At 48.4% G+C, this 19,910-nt stretch overlaps 8 protein-coding genes across 10 annotated transcripts; 3 read left to right on the top strand and 5 right to left on the bottom strand.

Moving 5' to 3' along the window:
* Window positions 1-345: 345 nt before the first annotated feature.
* LOC111082854 (probable 26S proteasome non-ATPase regulatory subunit 3) lies at window positions 346-2,083 on the bottom strand. The gene is made up of 2 exons (XM_022379072.2): window positions 1,799-2,083; window positions 346-1,738 (listed from the first exon to the last, which is right to left on the bottom strand). The coding sequence occupies exons 1-2, from the start codon at window positions 1,966-1,968 to the stop codon at window positions 418-420; spliced, it is 1,491 nt and encodes a 496-aa protein (XP_022234764.1). The 5' UTR covers window positions 1,969-2,083; the 3' UTR covers window positions 346-417.
* Window positions 2,084-2,190: 107 nt separating this feature from the next.
* LOC111082852 (FAD-dependent oxidoreductase domain-containing protein 1) lies at window positions 2,191-3,928 on the top strand. Its single transcript, XM_022379068.2, has 2 exons — window positions 2,191-2,663; window positions 2,722-3,928. Exons 1-2 carry the CDS (start codon window positions 2,274-2,276, stop codon window positions 3,877-3,879), a joined length of 1,548 nt encoding a protein of 515 aa, XP_022234760.2. The 5' UTR covers window positions 2,191-2,273; the 3' UTR covers window positions 3,880-3,928.
* Window positions 3,882-4,641, bottom strand: LOC111082858 (calcium load-activated calcium channel). Its single transcript, XM_022379077.2, has 3 exons — window positions 4,530-4,641; window positions 4,398-4,475; window positions 3,882-4,340 (listed from the first exon to the last, which is right to left on the bottom strand). The coding sequence occupies exons 1-3, from the start codon at window positions 4,588-4,590 to the stop codon at window positions 3,928-3,930; spliced, it is 552 nt and encodes a 183-aa protein (XP_022234769.1). The 5' UTR covers window positions 4,591-4,641; the 3' UTR covers window positions 3,882-3,927.
* A 601-nt stretch (window positions 4,642-5,242) lies between these two features.
* On the bottom strand, window positions 5,243-8,395 carry LOC111082849 (apoptotic chromatin condensation inducer in the nucleus). 2 transcript variants are annotated; one of them, XM_022379066.2, is made up of 6 exons: window positions 8,316-8,395; window positions 6,568-8,221; window positions 6,293-6,503; window positions 5,978-6,224; window positions 5,798-5,910; window positions 5,243-5,728 (listed from the first exon to the last, which is right to left on the bottom strand). In XM_022379066.2, exons 2-6 carry the CDS (start codon window positions 8,175-8,177, stop codon window positions 5,546-5,548), a joined length of 2,364 nt encoding a protein of 787 aa, XP_022234758.2. In that variant the 5' UTR covers window positions 8,178-8,221; window positions 8,316-8,395; the 3' UTR covers window positions 5,243-5,545. The 2 variants fall into 2 exon arrangements, with proteins under 2 accessions (XP_022234758.2, XP_041448389.1); XM_041592455.1 differs by having other exon boundaries at window positions 6,568-8,361.
* Window positions 8,396-8,465: 70 nt separating this feature from the next.
* LOC111082856 (tetratricopeptide repeat protein 19 homolog, mitochondrial) lies at window positions 8,466-10,088 on the top strand. Of its 2 annotated transcripts, XM_022379074.2 has the most exons (4): window positions 8,471-9,188; window positions 9,259-9,422; window positions 9,528-9,675; window positions 9,739-10,088. In XM_022379074.2, exons 1-4 carry the CDS (start codon window positions 8,664-8,666, stop codon window positions 10,000-10,002), a joined length of 1,101 nt encoding a protein of 366 aa, XP_022234766.1. In that variant the 5' UTR covers window positions 8,471-8,663; the 3' UTR covers window positions 10,003-10,088. The 2 variants fall into 2 exon arrangements, with proteins under 2 accessions (XP_022234767.1, XP_022234766.1); XM_022379075.2 differs by lacking the exon at window positions 9,739-10,088 and having other exon boundaries at window positions 8,466-9,188; window positions 9,259-9,431; window positions 9,528-9,642.
* On the bottom strand, window positions 10,011-11,602 carry LOC111082855 (protein catecholamines up). The gene is given in 3 exon segments (XM_022379073.2): window positions 10,011-10,920; window positions 10,922-11,148; window positions 11,217-11,602. Coding segments are annotated over 3 exon segments (1,299 nt in total). The 5' UTR covers window positions 11,530-11,602; the 3' UTR covers window positions 10,011-10,161.
* A 95-nt stretch (window positions 11,603-11,697) lies between these two features.
* Window positions 11,698-18,937, bottom strand: LOC111082848 (E3 ubiquitin-protein ligase MIB2). Its single transcript, XM_022379065.2, has 6 exons — window positions 18,528-18,937; window positions 17,647-17,817; window positions 15,321-15,488; window positions 14,570-15,239; window positions 14,339-14,501; window positions 11,698-14,270 (listed from the first exon to the last, which is right to left on the bottom strand). The coding sequence occupies exons 2-6, from the start codon at window positions 17,711-17,713 to the stop codon at window positions 12,108-12,110; spliced, it is 3,231 nt and encodes a 1,076-aa protein (XP_022234757.2). The 5' UTR covers window positions 17,714-17,817; window positions 18,528-18,937; the 3' UTR covers window positions 11,698-12,107.
* An 81-nt stretch (window positions 18,938-19,018) lies between these two features.
* On the top strand, window positions 19,019-19,879 carry LOC111082857 (uncharacterized protein C1orf50 homolog). Its single transcript, XM_022379076.2, has 4 exons — window positions 19,019-19,175; window positions 19,233-19,390; window positions 19,448-19,609; window positions 19,671-19,879. Exons 1-4 carry the CDS (start codon window positions 19,121-19,123, stop codon window positions 19,860-19,862), a joined length of 567 nt encoding a protein of 188 aa, XP_022234768.1. The 5' UTR covers window positions 19,019-19,120; the 3' UTR covers window positions 19,863-19,879.
* The last annotated feature ends 31 nt before the right edge of the window (window positions 19,880-19,910 follow it).

Below are 19,910 nucleotides of genomic sequence, written 5' to 3'. Positions count from 1 at the left end.
TCGTTCGACATTAACTAAACTGTGAAAATTAAGCGAAAAAAAAAACGCGAAACAGAGTTGCTTTTCGGGCGGAAAACGATAACTGCGTTTCATTATTCTTGATACCGATAATTTCATTTTTTCTTTGATACCGATAACTGCGTTTCATTATTTCATTGATAGTTTCATTTCTTTGATAACGATAACTTCGATAGCTATCGATAGCCCAAAATACCGTGAATTCAATAAAATACTGAAAACTATTTTTGAAAATTCGACACCGATAAGTCCTGGGATGAAGTAAAGAAATCGGTTAACGCGATTTGAACACATGCAACACTCTGCGAGTGGATTCTGAGCGTTGTGTTTTTACTCTTATTTAATTGCTGGTTATATTTCTATGAAAAATGAATACAAGTACAAAGAAACTGCAGAAGCTTAGAAACCATCCTCATCATCTTCAGCCATCTCCTTGGCCAATTCCAGGTCCTGCTGCTCACGCTCGCGTCTCTCCTCTGCACTCTCCAGATCCTTGCCGTACGACTTGGGCGGATAGCGCATAGCCTTGACGCTCTGATTGTGTAGATTCAGGCAAAACGAGATGCGCTCGTGGAAGGCCAACTGGGGCTCGCGTGTGCTGTAAATGTCGGTGCTCTCCTTGCTGCGCATGTAGTTCTGTGCGGGATCCAGGGTGGCCTCAATTACACCGTCGCGTATGGCCTTGGACACAATAAACTCGGCATCCTCGGACGAGTCCAGCATCAAGCGCCTGGCGATATCCTGGGGCGAGATTCGCGAGTACGAGAGACCAATCGAACGGATGGCAGTCTTGATCACATTATGACGCAAGCGGATGATCAGTGTGAATGTGTGATCCAGCTGGAACTTGGGTCCGTACTGCGACACGACGTCACCGAAGCGTTTCAGGTTGCCCAAACGCACAGCCTGAGTGAGCTGGAAGTATGCACCAAGCGACTGTCGTAGTCCCGCCTGGCGGAACACAACGCGCTCGGGAATGTTGCCCAGCAACAGTTCCACCACAATAATCAGCTTCTGCACGGTCTGGCGGAATCCGATGGCCGCATGCTGGGGCGATTTGCGCAGGGCCTGGACCAGATGCTTGTGTGCGTCACTGTACTCCAACTTAGCGGCCTTGATGCGACCCAGATAGTAGAGGAAACGGGCCCATTCATTGTTGCTGGCCGACTCGGGGTAGACGGACTTCTTCACCAACTTGTCAGCCTGGTCGTACAGGGCATAGTGCAGATAGTTTCTGAGCAGGCAATTAATTAGCACTGCCTGACCCTCGAAGTCGTTGCGCAGTGTGGCGGTACGCAGGCGGGCGTGCAGGAAGGCGCGAATGCCCTCCAAGGCGTTGTTGAGCTCAGCAACTCGCGAAAAGTAGAAATAGGACTTGGCCCCGATCAGGTCCAGGGTGCGACGGTTCTGGATGGATATTTTGGCCATCAAGGCATCGGCACACGTACCGGCGCGTTTCAAATCGTTGGCGTCAATCAATTTGACCAGCAGCAGCAGATAGAAGTAGGCATCCACCTCGGCTATCGGTGCCTTGGTAGCCACCAGTTTTTTACCCACATCAGGCAGCTCGGTGGCGTCCTTCTCGACAGCGGGCATCAGAGCCAGTGCAGCTTCGCGATCCGCGCCAGCTGGGTAGATGCTCTGCGACAGATTGCGGAACACAACGCCGTTCAGCTTGCGTCGGGTGTTGGGCAAATTTCTCAGTACGCGCAAGATGAATCTGTGGCAAAAGCATACATAAATATCATTGAAACTATGGTATATGGGTGCGAAAACTTACCGCGACTCCTTCGAAGCGACACTCTTTTCGATTTGGCGTATTTGCTCGCGTATTTCTTGGACAGCGGCCACATCTTGGTTTTTCTTTTCGTCCGCCAGTGATACTTCGGTCGTTGGAGGATCAACCTCCATCTCAACATCCTGAGTGCCAATATCTGCAGCGTTAGTCATGTTTTAGCACGTTTAATTTGCAATTTATTCAATTAAATTGACGACTTTTCGTATTTTTTTTCCAAACGATATCAAAAATGCCTAGTAATGCAGTGTGACCCTCAGAAATATACCTTCAATACCAAATTCAAATTCCGAAATACATGAGGTATATTTCTGAGTTGGACATCTCTACATAAATATGTAGTTAATATGTTGAAAATGTGTAGTTAGCGTGTAGTTACCATGTAAAACATAGTTATCGCTGTTATAAAATCCACAGACGGAATGTGAATGAAAATATATAAAAATTGACAAGTTTAAAAATGTTACGATACAGACACGCTGTGCGCATTCTGGCTCACCGGTCCTACTCGGCTAGTGCCGCTGGCAATGATGGGAATTCCAATCCCGACGACGACAAGCATCCAATTAGGCGGACGTTTCGGTTGCTTGGCAATGATATGCGCAAAGTCAAAGAATTCTTTGTGCCCAAGGACCCCATTCCAGAAGACACCTCGGAGCGGGCTCTGACCCAAAGTAAATTCAACTTTGAGGGCGACAAAGGACGGAATCCCAGTCAGCCGGATGAATTCCAGACGCACTGCGATGTGCTGATCATCGGCGGTGGCGGCGTGGGCAGTTCCATTGCATATTGGCTAAAGGAGAAGGCGCGCGATGGCCTGAACGTTGTGGTTGTCGAAAAGGATGATACGGTATGCGTGACAATCGTGGTCAAGTGCCCACAGAGTTATCTATCTCGTCTCTTTATAGTACGCCCAGTCTGCGACCCGCGTCTCTTTTGGCGGCCTGTGTCAGCAGTTCTCCCTGCCGGAGAACATACAAATGTCTCTATTTGCCGCCGACTTTTTGCGCAACGCCAAGGAGCACTTTGGCTCGGAGGTACCGCTCAACTTTACGCCCCAGGGCCATCTGATGCTCGCTGGGGAGGAGGACGCCGAGAGCCTGAAGTATGGTTCGCAGCTGCAAAACGAGCTGGGTGCCCGGAATGAGCTTCTCACACCCGATCGACTGGCGGCACGTTTCCCCTGGCTGAATACCAAGGGTATTGCTCTGGGCTGCCATGGCCTCGAGAAGGAGGGCTGGTTCAATTCGTGGGCGCTACTCACAAACTTTCGTCGCTCTGCTGGCGGACATGGCGCGCATTTCGTCAATGGAGAGGTGGTGGACTTTGCTTTCCAAGAACAGCCGGATATATCCGTCTCGGGTGACAACAGCTCCAGCGAAGCCAGCTACGATGGTCTGGACAAGGTTGTTATCCAACTGCCGGATGGCACACGACGCACATGCAAGTTTGCTCTCTGCGTGATAGCAGCCGGAGCTAATTCCGGGAATGTAGGACGACTGGCACGCATTGGCACCGGGCGGGGAATGCTGCGGGTTCCCTTGCCCATAGATGCACGGAAGCGGTACATGTATGCAATCACCACTCAGACACAGAATGCACCCGGCATGGCCATGCCCATAACCATCGATTCGAACGGGACATTCATTCGGAGAGACGGCTTGGGCGGCAACTACATCTGCGGCCATAATTCCGATCCGCAAGTCGATCCAAACAGTAATAATTTCGTCGTTGATCCGCAGTACTTTGAAGAGCATATTAAGCCCGCACTCGTGGAGCGAGTGCCCGCCTTTGAGGCGGCCACAGTTGTAGACAGCTGGGCGGGTCTGTACGAGCACAATGTCTACGATGAGAACGGCATTATGGGACCACATCCGTACTATCACAATTTGTACATTGCCACAGGGTTCAGTGGACACGGCATCCAGCAGTCGGTGGCTGTGGGTCGAGCCATATCCGAGCTGATTATGGATGGCCAGTTTCGCACCATCGACCTGTCGCGACTGAGCTTCGATAGATTAATAGTCGACAGGCCCATGTACGAGTTGAATAATGTTCTAAGTTAGTGTCTGTTGAAAGTACAATGTATTGTACATGATTAAAGTTTCATTTTACTATTTGAATTGTCCTGGCGGCGCACCAAAGAGACCACCGCCCTGTTTGCTGGCGGCACGTGAGGGTGCAAAGCCCAACATTTTCTGAATGTTCTGACGAATGGACATGGTGCACAAAATGTAGAGGAAGATGAACGAGCAGTCGGTGTAGTCTTCGCCGGCCAGATTGCGATGGCTCAGGCCCTGAATCCAGGAGATGGGGGTAAAGGGCAATTGGGCAACAACGCGTCCATCGAATATGCTATTGAACATGCTCAGCAGTGCGGTGAAAGCAAAGCCGGTTGCAAACATAGACTTCATCTTCACCAGCGACAAGTCACGGTTGTTGTTCTTCAGCTTCTCCTCATCGCGCTCGATTTTCTTTTTCACCGCCTTGTCCAGAGAATCGCCATGTATTTCCTTGCGGCGCTCCACTTGAAGTAATTCACACGTTAAATTATGATAATGATAACCCAGTTTCTAGCACTTACACTTCTTGCTCTGCTTCTCCACCTCGGTTTTCAGCTTTTGATATTTATCCGTACGGTACACCAAGACCCAGGTGAGCCCTTTAAATGAATGAATATGTTAAAAATTTAACAGCTGTGTGATGTTTAACTCACCTTCGCCCAAAAAGGCGGTGCAAACTGATATAAAAACTATTAATATGGTGTCGGACCACATTTTTCACTATTTTTTTAATGTTAATTGAACTATAATAGGGGTATCGATTACAACAGACAGCTGGCACATTTACTATCGATTGTTGACGTGACACTATCGTTGACGTTTTTACCATCGCTGTTATGAATACTTTTATTGCATTCTTTTATATTTTTAAAAATAAATTATTATTGAACTAGCAGGTCCTTTTACTAGTTCTAAGATTTAAAAACACATTATTTTATTGGCATGGTCACAAGCTTGCCGTCTGTTATTGAATTGTATTTCTAAGTTCATTAAAATTTCAAGAAATATTAATTTTACATTTGTTTAATAATTATTAATTATTTTTTGCTCATTTAGTATATAGGTTTTTTGTTTTTATTTTTTTATTCCGCCGATACAGACGAATATCCTTGCGTTGATGCCGCTGCCGCAGTCGCTTTGCATGTTGAGGGCTGTGTAGTTTTTTTTTATTTTTGTTGGAGGTGAGATGATGACGTTAGGCGCTGTAAAAATTGCTACATTTGAGGAAAGAAATCATATCAGGTTATATATGTGGTATATATATGTCAAAATATATATGTGGGCATATAGAACAACAACAAAGAGAAATAGAATGGAGGGTGAAAGTGGAAAAAAGAGTGGAAGAGAAGTGGAAAATCTCAAAAAGTTAAGTTTTATGGAAACGTTGGCAAAAATATTCAATTTGAAGTCGATTTGACTTCAAGTTGAATATTTAATAAGAACGTAAAAATATATTTAATGGAACGCGCGATAACGTTCGAAGAAATTGAACATTTTGCGGGTAATGTGAGACCACATTGAAGTTTTTTTTCTTTTGTTTAGCTTTAGTTGCTCTTCTTCACTTTTGTTGTTGTGGATGATGGTTGGTTGGTTGATGCTAATTATTGAGATATAATTCATTGTTTATTTGTTCAATCTCAAGACGCCGCCTCCGCCTCCTGTTGCGGGCCTAGTAACGTCGTCGTTCCCTCTCGCGACTCCGCGAATGACGCCGCTCGTTCGAACGATTGCGACGCGTATCGCGCTGACGGTCACGATCCTTTTCACGCTCCTTCTGGCGCTCCTCCCGTTCCTTAATGCGTAGCTTATGCTCCTCGATGCGTTTCTGGCGGAATGCCTCCTTCTCTGCAATCTGTTGATGCCGGAAAGATGCCATTCATATTACACGCCCCTCCCACACGACTATAAATTAAAAGCTTACCGCTTCCGGCGTAAGTGGCAGCCAGTAGATGCAGGGTGTGCCCTTAGTTTTGCGAAACAGATCATCCAACAGCCTAATCGGCGGCTCGTTCTCCTTTCTTTTTGTCTTGGGCACTGTTTCAAAATAGATGGGGTTATCATCACAAAGTCTTACAAAAGGAGCAGATGATTAACGCCTTACTTGGTGATCCAGAGCGGCTACGTCCGTGTGTATTGCGATCGTTATTACGTTCATTGCGCTCACGTTCGCGTCCCCGCACACCCTCTCCTTCCCTGGAGCGCTTGCGATCCTGACCCGGTCGCTCCACATCTCGTGTTCGGGAATCCACCACACGCTCCTTGCTCCCACGACGTCTGTCGTTGGGGATTTTTTCGCGATCATTGGGCTCCTTTTTGCCCACATCCCATTCCCGTACCGGGCGGGCAGGCTGCTCAAAGCATAAAGATTGTGTTAGATTATAGTAACGAAAGAAAACAGATTAGATTCCCTTTGTACCTTTTTATCAGTCGCGTCCAATCGAGACCAAGCATTGCCTGATTGCTGATTATCTCTGGTATTTTCCTGGCCATAGCGTGGCGGCTCGTCCTTTGTCAATTGTATCGCACGATCCATGTCTGTGCGACTGCCGAAATCCACATTCAAGCATTTTGGATTCGAGACTGGCCAGCGCACGCCGTGCAGGGCATGGCGTGTTTCAATAGCCTCGCTGTAAAGCAGAAACCAAATAAATACCAAGGAGATACAAGTTCATTTAGTAATGGTATACTTACTCTTCATTGGAATAGGCAACAAAGCACTTAGACTTGATGCGATCTATCCAGAAACCATCTTCGACTATCTTGCCCGTTCGTGCCAGCAGCCCCTTCAGCTGGAGCACAGTGAAGGGACGCACCAAATTGGTTATGTAGAGCACATGACTGGAACGATTGCGGGCTGGACTCGGTGAGCGGACTATATTGGGTTTCGCAGATGGAACTGTTGATTTACTCAACCCCCCGCCCACATGCACCTGCACAATGTCTGTGGAGAGCGCCGGTGTGGTGCGGCCTGTGCCGGCGGTGGCTTCCTTTGCGGCATTCGACTCGGCGACACTGTTCTCAGTGGCAGTGACGACCGTGACCGTGCCACTCTCGTCACATTCACGCTCACGCTCCTTGCGCCCTACTGGTGTCACGGACCGATCCGATTCGTGGTCGCTGGTGACAAGGCCCTCCTCCTCCGAGGAAGAGTCCAGCTGGACATCGCTGAGTGGCACTGGCACCACATCGGAAATTATGTTCTTCAGCGAGTCCGTCGAAATGGCCAGCACTGGCGGTGCGCGATCTGATGACTTTTTATTTGTCAACCACTTGCGCTTGCGCACGGACCGCTGACTCTGCAGCACAGTTGCGGTTGCTCCTGCTGGCGCAGTGGGTGGTGTCGCTGTCACTGAGGTGGTCTCGTGCTTTTTGTTATTTGGAAGATCAATGGCCTCCTCGTCCTGAGCTGGGGCTGGCTGTTCTACGGACTGTTTGCGATTCTCCTTTTGCTCGTCCTTCGCCTTGATGGGCATCCTCTCCGGTAGCTGTTCCTTATGCTTCCTCTTCCTCTCCTCCCTGCGCTCCGATTTAGGAGTGTCCTCGGTGGTGGCGGCAGCAGCCTCATCATCCCTTTCTTCAACGTCCTCTGTTTGAATGTCTAATACATCACTGGATGTTTTTAGATGTTCCTCCTCCTTACTTGCTGTTAGGCTAATCGAAGGAGAAGGAACTTTTACCTCTTGAATGTGAATGCTCTGCCTGCCATCGTCATCAGCGTCATCGTCTGCGGTCGGCTTTTCATCATCCGATTTGTCAACGTCCTTCTTGGCATTACCTGGCTCTGGTTGCGGCTTCTCGACCTCAGCGTCTGGCTCCGGCTTGGGCTGCGGGTCCGCTACAGGTTCAGCATCACTTTTGGGCTCATCTACGCTGTCTGGAGCCGGCGGAGTCCTCTTCTCGCTCTTCTCGGGCTTCACGACATCCGCGTTGTTTCTGCTCGACTGCCATTTGTCTGAATCGGCGCCGTTTTCTCCCTCCTCCGGTATGGTTTCCACCTTCTTATCGCTGCTTTTGCTTTCCACGCGCTTTTTAGGCGTAGTGCGGCTGCTGCGACTCTTGCGCACTGGTGATGGCGATGCCGCACGCTCCTCGCTGGAGGCGCGCTCGCGATCTTGAGCATCATTGATTTCTTCGCGCGATGCGGCGGCCTGTGGCAATTCCTGATTTTCAGCATCTTTGTGCACTACGCTGTTCTCCTCCTCGGTTCTTTCATTGTCGGACACTTTGCGGGAGCGTCGACTACGTCGTGCCGGCAACGGTGCGGGCGATGTAGATTTTTTTCGCTCGCTACGCCGTCTCATAGCTGTAAAAAAAAGCGCCCACGGCACACAGCACTGTAAAAAATCTGAAATAAAATGCGCGTGAACTTCTATATGTCGGCACGTGAGTTATTTAATGCACTGATGAAACGTTTAACTCCTAACTTTAGCGATATGCACCTTTTCTTCTTCGAGAAAATTATTTTGTCAGCAAACGAAGAGCGTCAAATCCGCCATCAATATGCAGAGTTGCATTGATGGTGTGACTATCGATAGATATTTATTGTTTTATAAAATGCAAAATAAAACTCTTACCGCGGCACAATTACTTTAGTTTTTGTTTAAATTGCGCTGCGCACAAATAACTTTGAATAATAAATGACAACTTTCTCAATTTTTGATTAAAACATTTACGTGTGGTGCATTTTGCCACACTGTGCAACACTAGGCCGCATTTCATAAGTCGGCAGAACAACCAAAATTTCCAATTTTGATTTTAGGCATAAAATGCGTTAACTTACTGTTAAAATGATGGTTACGAATATTTCTAAGCTAAGCCAAGTCATGGCCAGGCTTCGGGTCGGCCCAAGTCCAAGGGAATATTGCCAGTTGGCTAAATTTCGAAGAACCAACTACCAGCAACGGTTGGAAGCGGGATCATCGTCGCTCTTCCCCAATATGGATCGCCATCACCACCATGGTACGGGCTCAGCCTCGGGGGGCACGGCTTTGGCATTTACAGCGGCCTTCACTTTCAACCTGTTTGGACACAGTGATAATGATAAGGAGGAGACGCCCGAAGAGAAACTGATCAACCAGATCAAGCGCTCCATTCTATGTGTACAGCGGGAACAGTACGACAAGGCGGAGCAAATGCTCCACCTGGCACTGCGGATGGCTCAAGACTTGCAGAGCAAAGATGGCATCACGTATGTGTACGATGTGATGGCTAATCTGGCCATGGAACGAGAGCAGTTCAAAAAGGCAGAGAAGATATTCACGGATGTGATGAAGCGTCTCTTTGCCGATGGCCACACGGAGGAGAGCCCAAAGGTTTGTCCCGTCACTTGTATATATTGAGGTCCAATCCCATTAAGCCCCACCCATGGTGCCATGTTTCCAGATCCTGCACATTAGCTCCAAGATAGCGCATATGTCACAGCTGCAAGGGGACCTGGAGAAGAGTTACCAAGGCTTCAGCTGGACGCTGCAGCAGCTGGCCAAGTTAATTGAGAAGATGCCCGAAGACAAAGACGTCCAAGAGCTGTACGGCCTGACAAAGAATTGGTATTGAAGGTGTTTCCATATTGATTTCCAAGCACTCTTAACTCCCACACACTCTTTCCAACCCAACCGTATCCATAACGACTTGTATGTGTGCTTCATTTGCAGGTTTGGCCAGCTGCTGATGAAGCAGGGAAAATACACAGAGGCCAAGAACCTTTTTAAAGAAGCCTTCGACGCCCTCTGCGATGTGTATGGCGCCGTCAACGAGGCTTCGGTGACCATTTTGAACAACATAAGTGTGGCGTATGTGAACGTAAGTTCTCCCTCCATACAGCATATAATTGTACTTTAATAACCATAAGCTTAATTCCTCTAGCTTGAAAATTACGCAGAAGCCAAGGAAACTCTGATGCAAGCCATGGCCCTGGCCAAAGAGCTGAATGACGTCAGCCAAGAGGGAGTGCTGCTGGCAAATCTGGGTCTGGTTTACCTGCGTGAGGGTCTGATGCAGCAGGCGGAAAAGTCCTGCAAGCTGGCTTGGAAAATGGGGCAACAGCACAAGAATCCCGATGCCATCGAGCAGGCCGAGTATTGCCTCAACGAGATCAAGGCCACCATAAATGGGGCGAAGGGCGAATGAAGTTAATGTTTTCCTTGTAAAGTGTATTTTTTGACTAATTCAAACCGTTCGTATAGTAAAGCATAATTTTGAATGCATATAAAAACTCCCTTACTCTCTTCCTCTCTCTCTCACTGTCTCTCTGAAATGATGTAGATGTTTAAGTAACGCTCCAAGACACTATTCAAAGTTGGCTATAACAATCATCAGCGCCACGCCGGTAAGCAGGGCCAGTATCTCCTTCAGGGATTGCTTCAGCTTGGTCGACTCCTCCAGCAGCTCTGGCAGCACGCTCACTGTGGCAATGTAAATGAATCCGCCGGCTGTGAACGGCAACACCCAGGGGGCCGAGTTGTCCTCACCGCTGGCGGCACCAACCAGGGCCAGTGCTGTGCCTGCCACGGCGCCCAGCGCCGTTACCAGCTGCAGCATCATCGCCTTTCTGCGGGAGCAGCCCGACTTGATGAGTATGGCAAAGTCACCAATCTCGTGCGGCACCTCGTGCAGCAGAATGGTGATGGTTGTGACTATGCCGATGCTGTTGCCAGCCAAATAGGAAGCACCAATTGCCAGTCCATCGGTGAAGTTGTGGGCAAAATCAGCCGCTAAATTCAAGTACCCTGAGATCTCCACTTCTCCCTCGGGCTCTGGCTCGGGTTCCGATTTCTTTGCCTTGGCTTTGCTGGATTTACCTTGTTTGTCGCCATCTCCGTTGCCTTCTTTTGCTGGCTTTTTCTTCTCAGCAACAGGTTTGGGCTTGGGTGCACCGTGGCTGTGCCCGTGGCCACCGCCGCCACCCTTCAGTATGCGCACAAGTTTCTCCACCGACAGGAAGGCAATAATTCCGCCCAGAACCCACAGACCAACGCTCATGTCATGGCTGTGTCCATGTGCCTCGCCCTCGCCTTCATGATGATGCTCGTGTCCGTGCGTGGCCGTGACCATGCTCGTGGTCGTGCTCTCCGTGACTATGCGGATGCGTTGCATGCGGTATCAAGTGCAGGAATGCATCGCCCAGCAGTCCGCCGGATGCAAAGGCCAGCAGAACCTTCAAACGGGGTTTCATGGCATCGCTGTTATCAAGGGGTATGATGTAGAGCAACACAAAAGGCGCGGCGCTGATAAGCAGCGTGGAGCCAATTGAATGCAACCATATGGTGCTCATATCTATAGAGAGCAAGATGAAGTCACCTATGTCAATACTGAGATACAACACCACTGACAGACTTGCTTACCAAGTGCCGGCTTCGTTTTGCTGTGGTGGACGTGGACCTCTTCATGCCCATGATGATGATGGTCGTGCTCATCGTGATCGTGATGATGATGGTGATGATCATGATCATCTTCATCGTGATGGTGCACTGCCGGCGGAGCATTCTTGGCATCAAAATTTTCATTCGCTTCGCGCGAGTATTTAAAGCTGGGATTGCCTTGGCCACCGCATAATGATGGCAGGGAGAGCAGGATGCCACCAAGGATAACGACCAGTGCGAGCTTCTGGTAGAATTGAAGCTTGCTGCTCTGGAAATCGGCCATTTGTTTGGCCATTATAAGTATACGCGTGGGACTCGACTCTTTTTTTGTTGTGACGTGTGTAACTTTTTTTTCCAACCAGCTTTCCAAGCACTATCGATTACCGGCTATCGATGCTGGTCAGTCACAACACACTCGATATATGGTTTCTACTATCGATAGGCAAATAAAGCGCGACAAGACTGCATTTCAACTGTTTTTAATTTGTATATTTCGCAATTTTTAATGACTATTAAATATCTTTCGCTTTTAGTTGGTTTTGTTTTTTTTCGTTGCCAGACATAGTTAAACGATGCTAATAACTAGACACGTGAAGGGTGCATAATATTTTATGTATACGATGCCATTAGATAATCCGTTACAAAATAAGAACGAGTAAAATTCGGTCGGGGGGTTCAATAAATAATAACTTCGAGTTACTCACATAACATTACTGCAAATAAAGGCCTACACCAATGCCAATGTCTCGCCTGCCCATGTACTGCATTCAATTGGGGGCCGTACACTAAGTATAATTTTAAATGCTCTCTATGTATGTGTATGTGTATGTATTTACAAGCCACTTTGGTTGCGAATTGCTCAATGCTGCTGCTTCAGTACAGGTTGATCTTCTTGAGTATCGTTTTGCGGCACATGTGACACGTGCGCAGCGTCTCGGCACAGTGGGAGCAAGCCCCATGGCCGCATAGGAATGCCACATCCCGTTTGCGCTCCATGCAAATGCCACAGAAGTGCGACTCCTCGAACTCTTGCACTTTGTTCTCCAAGTACCGCAGCAGATCACCCGAGGGCAGACGCGCCGGATCGCTGGGCGATGCTGTTGACGTTTGCAGGGAGACTACCCGCCCGCTGGAGGTCACACGCCGTTCGATGAGCACACCGCATCGCAGGCATTTCTTCATGCGTATGCCGCACTCCTCGCAGGCGATTTGATGCTGACACGGCTCGAAGCGCACCAGGGGCAGGATCTCGTTGCACACGATGCACTCCAGTGGACCTGCTATCATGGCCGCGGGACTAGGACCCGGACCTGGACACGTCAGGGCTGTTGCCGCAGCCGCAGCCGCACCACATGGCTGCTCTCCTGCGGCGATGGCTGTGACTGTGCTGCTGCTGCTGCTTGAGGTAGCTGGCGGCTTGGGGGCCTTCTTGCGCGGCGCAACTTGTGGCGAAACATTCGGTGGTGCCGTCAATGGTGGGGCATCCGAATTGAGTTTCTTGACTCCCGGCGATGCTGATGGTGTGGCTGGTGCTGCGGCTACTGATGGCGAGGGCTGAGCTCCAGCCATATCGTTGGGCTTTGGCATTACATCGAGATGCTGACGCAATGGTGGCGGCGGAACGGGCGCAGCTCCATTTGTTTCCGCGCCCCCAGTTTCGCCTGCCGTTGGCATTTCGTCTTCAGACATATCGAGCGCCTGCAAGCGTAGCAGGGCTGCGGCACTCGACGATTCTGCCTCCGGTGGCTGCTGCTGGCCAAAGATCATCTGCCTGATGTTGCGGTCGGTGATCCACTCGAATATGCTGGCATTGGCATTGTTCAGCTCCACGCGGCAGCCGGCACGCGACAGATAGATGAGTATGCTGTACATCAGGCGATCCTCGGCCCGCACACTCGTCTGCACGAGACTCATGTAGAATTTGTGGATCTCGGGCGCCTCCTCGGGATTCGGTTCCGCCGCCGACTGCAGATTGGACTTCTTGATCACGCACAAATGCATGGCGTTGTCCCCGTCCTCGTCCTTGGCATTCACATCGCACGACAGCCGCACGAGGCGCTCGATCACCCCAGCATGGCCCTGCGAGACGGCCAGCAAGAACGGCGTCTGACGTCGATTGTTGCGGATGTCCAGCTCGGCCTGTCCCTCGGTCACAAGAGTCTCCACCACCTGGGCATGCCCGTTGAGGGCGGCCAGATGCAGCGCCGCGAAACCATCATCCTTGCGCACATTCACCAACTGACGGGAGAGCTGCAGGATGCGACGGGCGGCCACCACATTGCCCTTGAGCGCCGCATGGTGCAGCACATTGAAGCCGCGATTGTTCTTCACCGTGAAATCCAGATTCGGGGCATTGCACAGCAGCTCCACCACCTCGGTGTTCTCCTTGCCAATGGCATCGTGCAGTGCCGTGTCGCCGTAGGAGTCCTGAATGTTCACATTGGCCTGGTGCTGCAGCAGCTCGCGCACACAGTGCGGCGTCTTCTTGTGCGCACAAATGTGCAGGGCCGAGCAGTGGCTCGAGTTGAGGAAATTCACTTCTGCCCCATGCTGCAGAAGGACACGCATTGTGGCCGGCTGGTTGCCAAAGGCTGCGTAATGGAGCGCCGAATCGCCCTCCTTGTCCACTGCATTCACATTGGCGCCCTTGGAGATGAGGTAGCTGACCAGCTCGACGTAGCCCTGATGCGAGGCCACCTGTATGCACGCCTTGCCGCCACTCATGACATCCACCTGGGCGGGATTCATGTCCAGATATTGGCGCACAAACTCCAGATGCCCCTGTGCCGCCTCCCGCACCAATTTATCGGCCACAGAGCTGCCCGAGAGGCCGGAGAGGGGTGTCATTACATGATCGGCACGCCTATGGCTCAGATCCATCATGCTGTTGGAGCGTTCCGCAGCCGTGGCCAACGGCGAACGCTCCAGTTTGACACATTTGGGATTGAGGGTCCACTCGAAGCCATCGTCCAGCTGCTGAATGCGCAGATCCCCATCCGAGTAGACTTTAACCACTTTGCAGATTTTACCCAGGGCCTGCAAACGGAATAAAATTCCCATTAGAAATCTATGGCATCGGCGGCGATCTGCTGGCTGCCTCTTACATATCGCATAATATCAATCCATTCGCCGTGACCCTTCTGCAGCTGTTGGACCTTGTTGGCATCGTTAATGATGGTCACCAGATCGCCCACACGAAAGGAGACAACTTTGACGAGTGCGGCGGGATGAAAGGTCCAGCGATTGGGACAGTTTTCATATTGCACCCTGCCAGGCCAGAGGGGAAAAAACAATTAGAAGAATTCTCTGAAATGATCTGAGCTTATGCTCCCTACCGTATATCTCCTTTATCCGTGATCCGATGGACTGTGCCCAGCTTGGCCAGATGCTCGACCATGCGTGGATTCCAACCGCCATGGCCCTGCTGCAGCTTCATGAGGGCATCCACCTCGAGGCAAACCTTGACGCGATCGCCCACAGAGAAGCTTGGCTTCACCATCGGCGCCACCGGCTGCTGCTCCTCCGGCTGGCCCAGCACTGGCATATGATCCTTGTAGTAGTGGCCGCCGCCCGTTGCCGATATGTACTTGAGGTCGACGTTGCCCTTGTGCCCCAGACGATAGACGTTCGTTGAGCCCGTTACCCACGAGACGTTGGCCACACTGCGACACGATTCGTTGTCCCAGCCACGGATTTCCATAACCCGCCCTGTCTTGCCCTCGCCGCCGTCCTGATCGTTCCACTCCCAGTCCGGGCCGCGCACAACCTTCGAGCCAACGAAAATGCCACGCAATTGAATGCGCTTCGAGCCCTTGCGCGTTGGCACTCGCACGCCCAGCGAATTGGGCGTGGTATATCTGATGAAGGGATGCTCCAGATCGTGCAGATCCTCGGCGTAGCAAAAGGCACACAGATGATAATTGGCACACTGCGCACACTTGAAGACAATGCCCGCTATGCCGGCCTTCGAGCAGCCATCGCAGACGACATTTGAATGACGAACGCCTGCCAATCGAAAGGGGGAAATTAAATGGGGGATTATCTATGATATATATGTATGATGGTTGGATGGATCAATGCACTTACCAACTTGAGCATTATCCACAATTATTAAATCGTATTGACTCTGATATCCCACGCGGTAATTGGTGCGATGTCCCGAATCCCAATTGACGACTACCGTGTTCTCTGGTGAATGTGTGGAGCCGCAACGGCCTATTTCGCATACGGTGCCAACGTGACCTTCTCCGTCGTCTGTTGCGCAAGCAATGAAACGAGAAGCAGAATGCCAGGGTAAACGATTTGTTAGAGAGAAGAAGGTTCTGTTGCTGTTTCTGGTTCTGGCTTCATCACGGATATAAACTACGTTCTGTGGCACATCCGGTGGCAAGACTTCCTCCCCTTGAGGCTTGCTATGCTTCCCCTCCATAAACAACACAGCTATAAATACATTTAATCATTGACTCTGGGGAGCTCCAATCCCCCGATTTGGTTATGCACTCAAAATGCAACAGCAGGCAGGCAGGCAGGCAGGCAGCAGCAGCAGCTGCCTCTTATAATTATATACACACAAACAGACACGCTCCTAGTCCTGCGGCATGGCATGCCATGCAGGATTGGGGGGCTGCTGCCTCAAAAGCGGATTTGTGTATGCCCCAAAAATAAAACTCTCCAAACCAAACACTCGTGTCTCTGCCCCAGCCCCTGGAGCCGTTGCACACGATCGATCCCCCCGTCCGCTTCTATAAATAAACACTCCACAAAAAATGTTGGAGACAAAATGGCACGCGCCCTTGCGCGACTGCCGCCGTCTGACATGACAGCCGCCAGACGTTTATGCCTGCAGGCAGCACGGCACGGCACAGCACAGCACAGCATTATTTGGTTTTGTCAGGGCAAAGACGAAGCCGAAACACATACCATGACCTAATCGGTTTATATGCTGGATCCAACGAATTGTACATACATTTATTGTGCTCATGGGTAGACACTCCAGAGATGTGCAGCTGCAGCTGCAAATGGGCGCCTCTTCTATAGGCTCTATGCAACTATTAGTCACGAGAATGGGGATATCTTGCATTTAAATAGAGGGAATTTACTTTAGGCGATTGTAGTCCTAGCAAAGGTACAAAAAAATTGAATACAAGCAAAGCATATCCTTGGCATACGCTCTTCTGCTCATCTAAGAAGGTTTTTCTGAACCCTTATCAACCAGGCAGACACTCATTGAACTGTTTCCAGTCTGAATCCCTTAAACAGACCCCTAACATGATGTCTGTGTAAGTTTGGAATGCCTTTTGGCCTACAATTTCTGAGTTGTCGATCATAAAAGGGCTCCCTCCAAAGGAACGAGAAATCTGCTTTTAGTAAGAGAAAAATTAAAATCAACAAATATAAGCAAATAATTGGCTGATTTTCTTAAGCTGTGGATCATTGAAGATATAACAACACTTTAGATCTGTTTCAAGGCATTTGATTGCCTCCGAGTCCATGGATAATTTCCCTGTTCGAACGAAAAGGGAAGGAAAGGAAAAAAAGGATCTCCATAACATTTTTGGCCAAATAGAGTCAAAGAAATAGAATAGATAAATTAAAGTCCAATTCTTGAAATCAAAGTATGAATATGATTAGATAATAGAATAAAAGTACTTAAACCAGAGGTTTGACATCCTTACACTTTATTTGAATGATTTTTAGAGCCCCTTAAGAGTCACAAAATGAGAGATATGTACATATATGAGGGGATTAAGTTATCCATCGAATCGATGGATATTTCTCTTTTCCCAAAGAAGACCTCTACCAAGAATGCCTCCATAAACTTCTTACTACTTTTTGGCCCACAATGTTCTGCAATTGACACTCCAACAACACATAAATAAATTCTTCAAACCTCTTCAACTAATCCTCCCCTGTAGTTGAAGGGTATCCACCGCGTATGTGTAGAACACCACCGAAGCACATTCATTAATATGATAATTGTTCACACATCAAAAAGTACAACAAATATGAATGGTTAAAAGCATTAATTGAATTAATAACTACGGAATAGCGTATGTAATCTTATTTCCAGCGAACTGCCAAATACACATACATAAATATATATATATATATGAGTATATCTACGCATATGTATATGTATATAGAATGAAGCGAGGGAAAGCAAAAACCAATTGGTAAGCGAAAAGAATTTCGCTGGCGCATTGAGTGTTGCTATAAATAGAGAGGCGCGTCCTCTTTTTACACACAACAACGCCCTGAGCAACGCAACGCATCATGCCACACCGTACACCGTCCGTGTGCACCACCCATGTACGAGGGCGGGCGAACAGGGCAAACAGGGCGCCAGAGCGTCAGAGCGTCAGAGTTTTATTGGGATATACAAATTCTCCGTTCGATTCTTCCATATTCTTACCTTGATTCGACCATATCCAATTGGGTCCGCGAACCACACGTATGCCGGGCGGAATGGAGGCTCGCATGGCTCGGTATTTCCTAATTCAAACAATTTTATGTAATTTCTATCTGGCGTGGCGTTTCTGCTCCGTTTCGGTACTCGGATATATATACTTCGAATCGGTTTGTGCTGCAAGAAGAAGGAACACAGAGCACAGATATGACATTTGACATTAGGTTTGGCTTCGTTTGGCGTTTGGTGCGGTGCGGTGCGGGGTGGCGCTGGATGGGAGTTGGTGTTCTGGGTTGGATGGGGACCTGGTTAATATTTGGGTCAGATAACTGGTACAAAGTCAGCGCATGACTAAAAGGCACAACAGCCATCTGTATATGGAAATGTACCTGAGGAAACTGCAATGGCAATGCAATGCAAATGCAATCGAATGGATTACAAATGGATGGGACTGGGACTGGGGCTGGGACTCGGAGACTGAGGGACTGAGACTGACTGTTCAACGGATATGGAATTAGAAGGTCTCATGACCATCATTGTGTATGGAACTCAGCTCCACATCATACCATACCATGGTGCGGGAGTAGTCGGACGGACGGACGTGCATATGACGCATGCCGATAAGACATATGGAGGGGCTGCATATGTACATATATATTTACATATATGCGAGTGTATTTCTTGTGTGGTCTCACTCTCTGAATGATAATAATAAGTGGAATGGTACACTCAGCATTTCGGGATAATACACAACACAGAAAATATATATAATTGACCCGCATGTTGTTTACGAACTCATACACGCACACACATAGTACACATATATATGTATAGTATATAATATACAAATGAAAAATTATATTTTTTTTTGGGGGCCAATTGCTTACCGAATGCAATTTCTAGATATATTGTGTCACGTATAATCACTTTTTAGCGCAGCTGTTTCCGTTTAATATAAAGTTCAAGTTTTCGTTTTGGCTCTAATGTTGCATTTTTATGCGCGCGTGCGCTTTTTTAATTGGCATTTAATGTTTCCCTAATATGTATATTTTCCCCCTCACTTGAAACCGTTGCTACGGCCCACAATTTAAGGCATTCTTTCGCTCTCTCTAGTTCATTCCCTTGATGCTGCTCTGTTGGGTATTAGCACACCAGCTAAGCACAAGTGCGCTGCTTATTGTAAACAATAACACCTTTAATTTCTATTTGAACAAAAAAATTTAGAATTTTGCTAGCAACTACAACTAAAATTTGGCTTTCTTCTTCTTTCTCTAGGTCTGGCCTAAAGATGGCAGTGCAAAATTACTGGCACCCATCGATGTATTCGATAGGCATTACTTAGTATCGGCTGGCTGCCACGCCGATATCAACAATCGATTTATGGAAAAAGAAGAACAATCCCAAACACATGTTGTTTGTGTAATTTTTGGCCAAAGAAAATAACAAAATTAACCGTTTAATTAATTTCCATGCGCGGGTAATGAAAAGAGCTGCCACAATGGATCAGTTGACATACACCACAGCAGTTAAAAAGGGTATGCAGAGCACCAAACAGTGCATTATAAAATATAAAAACACTTTATTACGTACAGCACAATTGGTGGAGAGAAATCCCCAATCTCAGTTGGATCCGCTGCGTGTTTCTATGCACGATCAGGAGGACATCATTGCATTGGCTCAACAAATCCAGAATGCGGACAAACAACTCAAAAACACCACTTGCCACAAGCTAGGAGTGATAATGGACCAGGTAAGGACACCACTCAGCCTGTGTGGAGGATATAAATAACATCAACAATGAGCCTAGATCAAGATGCTGCAAGCTCAGGCCATGGAAATATTGAAAGAGTCGAATGTCAATCGTGCTCTGCACAATGCCGCTTGTAACTTTACAAAAAAACCCGGACAAATCTATCATCTTTATGAAAGGGCATCAGGTCAAACCTATTTCAGCATGCTATCGCCGGAGGTAAGTCTGCCCAGACAACAATGTTTAGACATTAAATTAAATCATATTGCTACATTTTCAGGAATGGAATCATTCGATCGACCAGACATACAAAGGCAGCTATAGGCTAGAATTTGATTTAAGTTGGACACCGCTGGACAAGTTAAAACAGCAAGACGAGAGGCTCAGATGGGCGGAAGAGTGCATGGAGAAGGCCTTGGACAGTGGACGAGGCACAGCTATGGCTATTGACTTTAATATTAATCATGATTAAAAATGGTTTAAACTTGACAAAATTTATGTTTCGTATCGCCCTTGTTTA

Source organism: Drosophila obscura, unplaced genomic scaffold (assembly GCF_018151105.1).
Source record: "Drosophila obscura isolate BZ-5 IFL unplaced genomic scaffold, ASM1815110v1 contig_179, whole genome shotgun sequence".
NCBI lineage: Eukaryota > Metazoa > Arthropoda > Insecta > Diptera > Drosophilidae > Drosophila > Drosophila obscura.
The sequence above is the reverse complement of the archived record's forward strand: the minus strand, read 5'-3'. Positions and strand labels throughout refer to the sequence as shown.